Source organism: Chaetodon auriga, chromosome 7 (assembly GCF_051107435.1).
Source record: "Chaetodon auriga isolate fChaAug3 chromosome 7, fChaAug3.hap1, whole genome shotgun sequence".
NCBI classification, from domain to species: domain Eukaryota; kingdom Metazoa; phylum Chordata; class Actinopteri; order Chaetodontiformes; family Chaetodontidae; genus Chaetodon; species Chaetodon auriga.
In genome coordinates this window covers 9626645-9636431 of record NC_135080.1, presented here as the reverse complement: position 1 = coordinate 9636431, position 9787 = coordinate 9626645, and the positions used below count along the sequence as shown (strand labels likewise).

The following is a 9787-nucleotide window of genomic DNA, read 5'->3' as shown; positions in this document are numbered from 1 at the left end:
GCTTTGTCCTTGCCTCTGCCGCACACATCCAACTGTCTGCCCCAGCCTCTTCAGGAGACACAAAATGACCATCCTGATGTAAAAAAAAAAAAAAAAAGAAAAAGAAAACAGTAATTCATTGTTTTTATGCTTCTGCCCTGTCTGGCCTTCTCCCATTTTTGTCTTAATCACTGGCTCCTGACTCCTCATGACTGACAGCCACCGTGGAGGAATATTTCATACAAAACCTGGATTGCAATAACAAACCCATAACCGTGACATATCACTGTAGTCCATTAGCTCTGCCCACTTTTCATTTATATGATAATACATGGTTCTCCTCTCAGCACTCTCACTGCCAAAACATTTTGACATCATTATTCTGAATGGGATTTATTGTTTCCTTCGTAATTTCTCATTGAAACAGCAGTAATGTTATTACTAAACCTTTTGGCATAATAGATTTGTGCATTATGGGCCTTATGTTATTACTGGCTTGCACAAATACACAACCTAAATGACCCCCTGGTTAGACACGACGCCAAATAATGCAGTTTTTATTATCTAAACTGTTTTATATAGGCCTATATAGAGCTTTTATTTTCAAATGTTCTTTACTCCTCATAGCCCAGACACACACTGACTCAGCCTGGCTCAGAGGTGAGAATCCAGCCTTCCTGTACCTATATCCCGCCCGTGCAGGCGGGTCAGATCTGATCATGGTCCAGTGGGAAGAGGGAGGAGCAGAAGGAGCGCGTTTGGAGACGAGGAGCCGCTCAGTGGTTTCGTGTGGCGCGCACCTCCCCTCTCCGGAGCGCAAAGAGCCGCCTCTCGCTTTACGGAGCCTGCTTGCAATTCCTGCTCTTCATGCCAGAGCCTGCAGCTGTCTCTGCTGCGTCCCGCTGCCGCTGTGGTGGGAAATCGTCGCCCCTTCGTGACGAATTGACCGCAGACTCTTGTTTTTTTCGCCCTTTGGAAGTGTCAGCGCAAACCCCCAGGATATCGCAACTTTTAAACAATTTCCAACCCTGTTAAGAGACTGAGTGGAGACACCTGACAGCTCGTAACGCCTCATCCGCGTGTTGACTGAAATCTCTGCAACTGTGAAGGCTATAGGAATGTGGAATACAAGTCTTTATCAGCGGTAAGTACAGTCATATGTTTATCATTCCTCTCTCTCTCTCTCTCTCTCTCTCTCTCTCTCTCTCTCTCTCTGTGTGTGTGTGTGTGTGTGTGTGTGTGTGTGTGTGTTTGTGTGTGTGTGTGTGCTTGCGCGTGCGTGTTCACTCAAGTGTTTGTTGGATTGCTCGTAGGCGTTCCGCAAAATTAAGTTTGGGGCTTGAATGTCGAGTCTGTGCACGACTGGTTTTGAATGCAAACGCCGTTTAAAATTGAAACAAAAAAAAAAGTGTAGCAGATAGCAACAGATCGCTGATATGTTGAACCCATTATTACGAGTTTAATTATGCATGTAAACACCATTTCTAAGCTTAAGCATCACGTGTCTGCTCTTGTGTCAATCCCTCTCATGCAGTAAAAGGACCTGCCTCTGCCCCTGACACCATGTCCACAGACCTGAACTTGACCTCCATGCTGAATGTAACAGATCTCCACAATCACACCAGAGGATGTTCCCTCACCAAGACAGGTTTCCAGTTCTACTACCTGCCCACTGTTTACATCATGGTGTTCATCACGGGGCTGGTGGGCAACAGTCTGGCCATTTGGATGTTCGTGTGCCACATGAGACCCTGGAGCAGCATCTCCGTCTACATGTTCAACCTGGCTCTGGCTGACTTCTGCTACGTCCTGTCGTTGCCCTTCCTCATCTTCTACTACTTCAACAAAACAGACTGGATATTCGGGGACGTGCTGTGCCGCCTCCAGCGTTTTATATTCCATGTGAATCTTTACGGGAGTATTCTGTTTCTGACCTGCATCAGCGTTCACAGGTACTCGGGGGTCGTGCACCCGCTCAAGTCTCTGGGCCGACTGAAGAAGAAAAATGCAGTTATTACCAGCGCGTTGGTGTGGGCGGTGGTTGTTGTAGGTATCTCCCCCATCCTTTATTATTCCAGGACCGGCTTGAAGCGTAACGCAACCACTTGTTACGACACTACCACAGAGGATGAGCTACCAGGTTATTTCATCTACAGCATGACTTTGACTGTCTTTGGGTTCTGTATCCCCTTTATTATCATATTTTGTTGCTACGGCATGATCGTCAAAGCGTTAATCTACAATGACATGAACAACGCGCCCCTGCGGCAGAAATCTATCCACCTGGTTATCATCGTGCTCGCGGTCTTCGCCGTCTCCTACCTGCCTTTCCATGTGATGAAGAACCTCAACATGAGGGCCAGGCTGTACTTCCAGAGCCCTGACATGTGTGATTTTAATAACCGCGTCTACGCCACCTACCAGGTGACGCGTGGGCTGGCCAGCCTCAACAGCTGCGTGGATCCTATTCTTTACTTCCTGGCGGGAGATACCTTCAGGAGGAAGCTGTCACGGGCCACTAAAAAACCCTCCAGGAAGGGGGACAATGTCCTTCAGTCCAAGAGCGAGGAGACGGCTCTCAACAGCCTGGCCGAGTATGTGGAGAATGGGGACCGGAGGCTGTGACAGGGCACCTCTGTGCGCCTGGTCATGGGTGTGGATCTCTGTTTGAAACCACGATGGACTTTGTATTGAGCGAATAAATGCACTGTGTGGACTGAAGGCTGCGTGTAAAATTGAATGGACGATGGTTCATAGAACTGTAGGTGAAACGCTCCATAGTTAACCCTGTGATAGCCATGGCTCGTTCGCAGCCTGTCCGTGTTGATAAGCCGTTGTACTGTATTGTCCTGTACATGTATTGTACTCTTAATGTTCGAGCCATCACTCTTCATTCTAAGGGAGTAGTTAGTGTTGCTTACACATGACCAGGAAAAGCCGGGGGAAATACGTTTCCCTTTGAGCTGTAATGTCCTGCTCATCAATTTGATCTGGAAAAATAGGACTGAGAATGGATAGCAGCTACTCCAGCCACTGAGCTGAAGCTTAATCAATGGCTATTAAGCAGGTGAGAGCTCGTGGTTAAGGAAGTGTGCCTGAGATGGCTTTTAGAGGAAAACCTAAATGCACTGAACCTGAGATCGCTGCATGGATGTGCCGTGCAGACATTGTAATGCACTATGACCGGGGAGTCTCTGCTCAGAGGGCTACCTATCACTCCTCATTTCTTCCTCCATCTATTACTGACTGGGCGAGGAATGTGGTCGACTAGTCTTTCATTTTGACAGCTCTGAGGTTGAGGTCTGCGACGGCTCTGTTACCGCAATCTTTCTCTCCTTGTTAACTTGCTCTGTACAGAAAAAAACGAGAAGATAATACTTACAGTATTTTTGTGTATATGATACTAAAATGAATGTTTTTTCGCGAGGTGTACTGTACAGGATGTTGTGACGTTCCAGATGACTTTGTGTTGTTAATTGTTTTTCTTGAAGTAAGTGTCACTAGTCCAGAACTTTAGTGCATGAGCCCAGTATCAAACGGCATCAGTGAAACACTGACCAACGACAGCAGGCTCGAACGACACCACAAGGAGTAAATAATAGCTTTTAAATGAGCAGAACAGACACACACTCAATCGCCTGCTTTGTGACTCCATCGACATATTGAAGACTTGTTTGTATGAGATACCTCAAAGTAAATCCTGCACTGTGCCCGTGTTTTGACAGATTATCATTTCTCTTTTGTATCTGTTGTAATCACTTTGGAGAAATGACTGTGGAGCTCTCTCTGTACATACTTTATCCCGGACTACATAGATGTTTGATGTCTGTACTAATACATTTGTAAATCTGTAATGTGGTCAGCTATTGTCAAGAAAGGAAGTGAATCACCTGCACAGGATATTTGAGGCGACGTGTATCTTTGTGAATAAATTTTGATATTTAAAACATGCCGGACAATGCGAAGCAGCTCACACAGTTCTTGGTGGGTGGTGGGTGATTTTATGTTATGATTTACAGCATTTATGTCACCCTGCTTGAACCAGCTGCACGCGCACTTAGTTGAATGCATGCATTGTTGTGAGTGAGCGACCGCTGTTGGTTTTTGGAGACATTCGTGCAGAGCTCTGCCCTCTCGCCACTCCTCCTCTTTCTCCACGCTTCTGTTGACTTTATTTTTCAACACAGCCGGGAGGAAGCAAGGCGACGAGGGAGGAATAAAGAGTGGCACCTTTTTCTCCTGGCTTATCCTAAGACAGCTTTTGTGTCCGTCACAATGGTGTGGGGTTATTGATGCAGACGGGGGTGTGAGGCTGTCGCCAGGACCCCGGGGCTGCACGGTGTGGTGGGCACAGGAAACCGACCAAGCCTCCTCCTCCTAACAGCCCACATGAATACAAACGGCTTTTGATTTCCTGGCTTTGAGGTGCAGGCTGCATAGATGGCCTTGGCAAATGTGCGTGTGTGTATCTGTGTGTCTCTATGTTACAGAGCCTTAAGGAAGTGGAGACTTTTTTTTTTTTGAATAGATGGACGTCTTCGCTGTTATTTCTCTTTGTTGGTTATTGGCCGTTGTTTCAAAGGGAGACACTGTGACATGCACATGGACCACATCAATATGCATATATGTCTGTTTATTTTTGGAACTTATGTCCTCTGCTCTGCGTACACGTGATTGGATGAAAGGAAGGTTAGACTCAGCCAACATCAGTGCTTTTGAGCCAGAGTGTCAAATCTTGACTTGCAGAAAGTTGGGCCGTTTGCCAGTATCTCCTCCCTCCCTTCCGAGCCACCTTTCACCTCTTTTCTCTCACATCCTCCTCTCTTTATTCTAGAATTAGACAAAAGCTTTTCTTCACTGCATTTCAGGGGAATACTGTTTGAATAATGTGCTGGGGAGAGAGTTACAGAGGAGAACAGAAGGAAGAGTCGGGAGAAAAGAGTAATGGTTGTGGAGAGCGAATTTTGTGAGTGTGTTTTTGCCTCGGACTCTGTTGGTGGCAGGGAGGGGGCACAGGGTAATCACAGCCAGGACATCTACTCTAAAATACTGAGCTTTGTTCTTGAAGATATACAGCGGGGGCTGGCACAACCACATCCATCACAGGGGCACCGCCCGCTTGAGCCAAAAGCTACGGCCAACCACACAAAAACCAAAACGTAATCAAAATGTTAGCGTGTGGTCCTTGGCGAGTAACCCGTGATGTCAGCAATCATGGCACATGATCACTGTGATGTGGTTGTGTTGGATCCATTTGACACCATGTGACGGTGCTGCAAGGGCCACACAACACACCATAAACTGTACAGGTACATTTCCATGTTTTTGCTGCCTTATCACACAAAAACCTGTACACTAACAAGACTTTATTCTCTGATTTTACATGTAGCATTGCACTAGTTTTGCAAAGTACTCGGAGGAAAACAGTATTGAGGCTGTGCAGAGCCTTGAGAGCCATGCATTAGGGAAGTGCAGTGTTTGTACACAGTAGGATGCAGGTTTCAAGTCACACAACCACACATGTCCTCAGCTGTTGCAGTTAAGTAAACCCGTTAGAAAAATATTTTGTTCACTGTCTCTTGGCTACAAGACTGCACCACAGCTCCACTTCAATATTAACATGTGTTTACTCGCTCCGATCAGGCATCAAGCAACCACCCAGCCCAACACCAGAGCATTCAGGGAGCACTATTCCACTTATATGGTAGTGTCAGGCTGTAATGACATATTTTACACTTTATTGTGAACTTTTTATAAGTAGAAGATATATTTTTCCATTGGCCACACTTACGTTATCCAGCAATCCGCATGTGAGAGAAGATCCAGATTCAGGCTGTCGGTCAGGTAAGGATAGCTCACACCTCACTGACAGTCAAAATGTGTGTGAAAGGATTCAGGCTGTTGATGCATGCCTGAATGCAAACAAGTATGCCTGTGTGTGCATGTGTGTCTGCGGAATCGTTCATCACAGAGAAGACTCTGCTTGACAAGTCATCGACTTGCCAACCAACAATCACAAACGCGGGTGCAGCCAGTGAGGTGCAGCTACACACAAGCACACACAAACGCGAACAGCCAAACGCAGTAATAACACAGTCTCACAGGTCTGATGAAAGAAGCTATCAGAAACTAAACCTCCACATTATTACAGCTGAACCTGATCGTCAGCGTGTGAAGGTGGGATGACAAATGTAGTCTTTTTATAGATTACGCAGATGAATATGGATCCATGATCAAAGAACGCGTTTACGCTCGAACCTGTCTTCGTAGAATTTCAGTTGCATTCTTGACGTAATATGAAACAGGTGGTGGAAAGTAACCACTTTTACTCAAGTACCATGCTTCGCACAATAAGATTTTAAAAAATAGGATCTTATGAAGTGTAAGGCATTGTTATACAGTGCTGTACATCCAGCAGAATGTATAATTGGTGGCATTAGCTCCTCCTGAGCTAGCAACAGAATGAAAGTGCATCAGTGCACCAGCAATGCCAACCCCACAGTATGATATATGATAATATGCCATTGAAAGAGGCTATTTTGTGTCCATATTGAGTATATTTTTATATTTTAAGTACATGTTGCTAATAACTGACGAGTAATGCATGCTTTATAATTGAGTATTTTTTACTTTGTGGTATTGCTACTTTTACTGAGGAAAGGGATCTGAATACCACCACTGCCATAACACATGGAAGGAAGTATAAGATTTATATATATATGGCATTTATCAAATCAAAAATCACATTAAGAGCATTTAGCATGAAACAGGCAGAGCTGTAACAAACACGAGAGCAACAAAAATAACAGTTATTTATTTATTTATTTTTTTTATTTCAGTTGAATTTAATGGTCAAGTAATGACCATCCATTGTGCTGTGTTTGTACGTCTGCATCGACAGTGCGGTGCCACTGTCCACAGCAATACTGCCGAGATAAAAAATATATGAAGCCATGCAGCATGAATGATGAGCCTGTCAAAAATACAGATGACCGGGGCTTTGGCTGCTTTCGACAGTAAGAGCCGTGTGAAATGAGAGTGTCTTCAGGACAATATGTTTGCCGTCGCCTCTCATGCTGGCCTGCTTTGACCGCTTGAAATGACTTTGCATTCATCATGTTGTCTGGCATACTGTACATGTTGGTGTCAGAGCTAAATATAGACCTTGATCTCACGCTTGTATGGCAAGTACAAACAAAATGAGAGACAGTCTCATTGCTTAGTCATGCTCATGACTTGGACTGCTGCCATTAACAGTAATATCAGACCACATATATGATGTGCAAGGATTAGACGGGACTGGAGGAACACATGGGAGGGGGCGTGCGACAGACAGCAGAGGTTGTCATATTACGCCTGTCATAAGGGTCATGATCAATATCTCTGCAGCCACTCCTGTCAGGCTTCTTGTTGATTTTCTGCAGCATCTTGTCATCGATCAACTTGAATGATCGGCTTGCTGGCTGACATCCACAAACCTGCACCTTTGATTTCGCTCGATGTGGGCCACAATGATCCCATCAACCAGCTCAACCCGGCCCAACGGTAAGATGCCCGAAAGCCTAAAAGTGGTTCGGCTTCACATTCATCCTGTAGGTCCATGCATTATACCGTATATACTGTTTCCCTTTTAACAGATATCAGATGTTGCAGTCCTGCAAACAGACCGATGTGGCTGAATGAGTGTAGTCAGAGAGAAAGCAGGCTAGCTGGCCTCTCTGATAAGAGTTATGAGATAGGGAGTGTGACTCTGAAATGAACTGAAGTCAAATAAAAGGGTGCCTGCTGCTTGGGAAGATACGGAAGAGACAAGATAAGGCAAGGTGTGAGAACAAGGAGCTGAGAGCTGTGGCAATAGTGAATGTGCTTTAGGCATATAGGAGTAAGAGAAAAGAAACACCACCAGAGCGAGAGTATGGCTGGAAATAAAAGGGCACATGAAGGTGCTTGGCTAGCTGGTAGCATATGTTCTGTACAATATACATATGCCAGGGTTGGTGAGGTATGAGGGAGGAATAAGTACAAAATGGATGGAAGGTGAAAACAGAGGTGAAACAGAGAAAACTCTTTGAGAAGTAAGGACACAAAGAAACCCGAACTTAATGCAGCTGGTTAGGGCAATCACATCAATAACTGTACAGGCTTCTGCATGTTCTATCGCTCTGGTCTTCCATTCATTTCATCTCTCTATTGTCCAATATTCAAAGCTGCTTTCTCTACACCTGAGAGGTAGAATAATATGTTTATTATTATACTCTGAAACCAAAGTGAAATATAATGAGACCAAGGGCCGTCCACTAAAGAGGAAATAGATAAAAGAGCTTCTGGGCTACTTCCTTATTGTGCATTTATACATTCTGAAACAAGATCCGTCTGAAAGTAAGTTTGAATAAAACTGGTACCAAGGGCCTAACGGTAAGACCATGCTGTGAAGACAACAGAAAGGAAGACATTTTTAGGGAACAAGATCCTGAGCTGTGAGTTCCTCTCAACTTGCAGCTTGTTTGCAAGTTGTGAAACTCCTGTAAAGGGTGATGAGCTATGCACTCCACTGAGAGGCCAATGCTTTTATTAGCTGGCAACCCCTTCAGTCTGCCCCCTGCCCTGCTGCACAGTGGATGATAAATCTCTTAAGATCAAAGTTTATGCAGCAGCTGATTACATCCACTGCTGCATATTCACAGTGTGTCAGACAGTGTGGGGTTACAGAGAGCTTGTTTATGAAAGCAAAGGGAAAGCAAAGCCCTGCAACAAGCGGTGTGTAGGCATATCTATATACAGCAGGTGAATAATGTAAATATTGAAAACACATAACCATATATGCCATCAAGGGAAGGAGAAAGGTCATGTTTCGCCTTCGCAGGTTCCCTCTTCCTCACCATTTGGTTTGCTGTCATGCAGGTCCGGAGCTGTGTGTGGTGGGAGAGACATAAACCTCTGTTTCTGTGAGGGATTAGGAGAAGGACCTCTACACACTCCACACACCATAAAAATTCACTTCTGTTTAGATCTAACATGATTAATGTTCATGAAACCACTCTTGACTTTGCTCAGCAGAGTTTATGGGTCAATTTTTAGCTTAAAATGGTTGAACATAGAGGTTTATGAATCAGTTGCACGCCATATGAATTTGTCACCGTATGTATAACCCTGCTGGACATTCATCAGACTGGAATGACTCATGCAAGTCAAGATATTATTACTAATATATTCATTATTATAATATTATCCTATATGTTTAATATTGTTTTACCAACCTATATAAGGTTTGTGTTTTTTGTGCATGATAGCTGTTATAATACACAAACTTAAAATATAAAACAAGACATTAAAGGACCGGTGTGTAGGACATACTACAACAACTGAATACCCCTCACCTCTCTGCCCCCTTTCCAAGCATGTAGGCGAGCCTATGGTGGGCATGAAACCAGTAAAATGTAAACGGCGCTCTCTAGAGCCAGTGGTTGGTTTGTCCATTCAGGGCTACTGTAGAAACATGGCCGTGCAACAGGGTGGACGCTTCCTCTGCAGATATAAAGAGTCGTTCTAATGAAAACACAGTGATTCTTATTTTCAGGTGATTATACACTAATAAAGATTTGTAAATAAAGATTTTGAATGTAGAGTGTTTTTACACTGTGGTATTGCTACTTTTACTCAAGTTAAAGGTAAGTATTTCCTCCACCACTGATGATTTGGCACAATAGCAACATGCTGAGTAAAAGTAAAAGTCCAAATGTTGGTATTTCTTAGAACTTTGACGCAAACGTATTCTATACAATTTAAAACTGATAAAGTTTAAAAATAT

General features: G+C 44.2%; 1 protein-coding gene across 1 annotated transcript; it reads left to right on the top strand.

Annotated features, from left to right (window-relative positions):
• The first annotated feature begins 766 nt into the window (after positions 1-766).
• Positions 767-3556, top strand: p2ry1 (purinergic receptor P2Y1). Its single transcript, XM_076736045.1, has 2 exons — positions 767-1123; positions 1514-3556. Exon 2 carries the CDS (start codon positions 1543-1545, stop codon positions 2602-2604), a length of 1062 nt encoding a protein of 353 aa, XP_076592160.1. The 5' UTR covers positions 767-1123; positions 1514-1542; the 3' UTR covers positions 2605-3556.
• The last annotated feature ends 6231 nt before the right edge of the window (positions 3557-9787 follow it).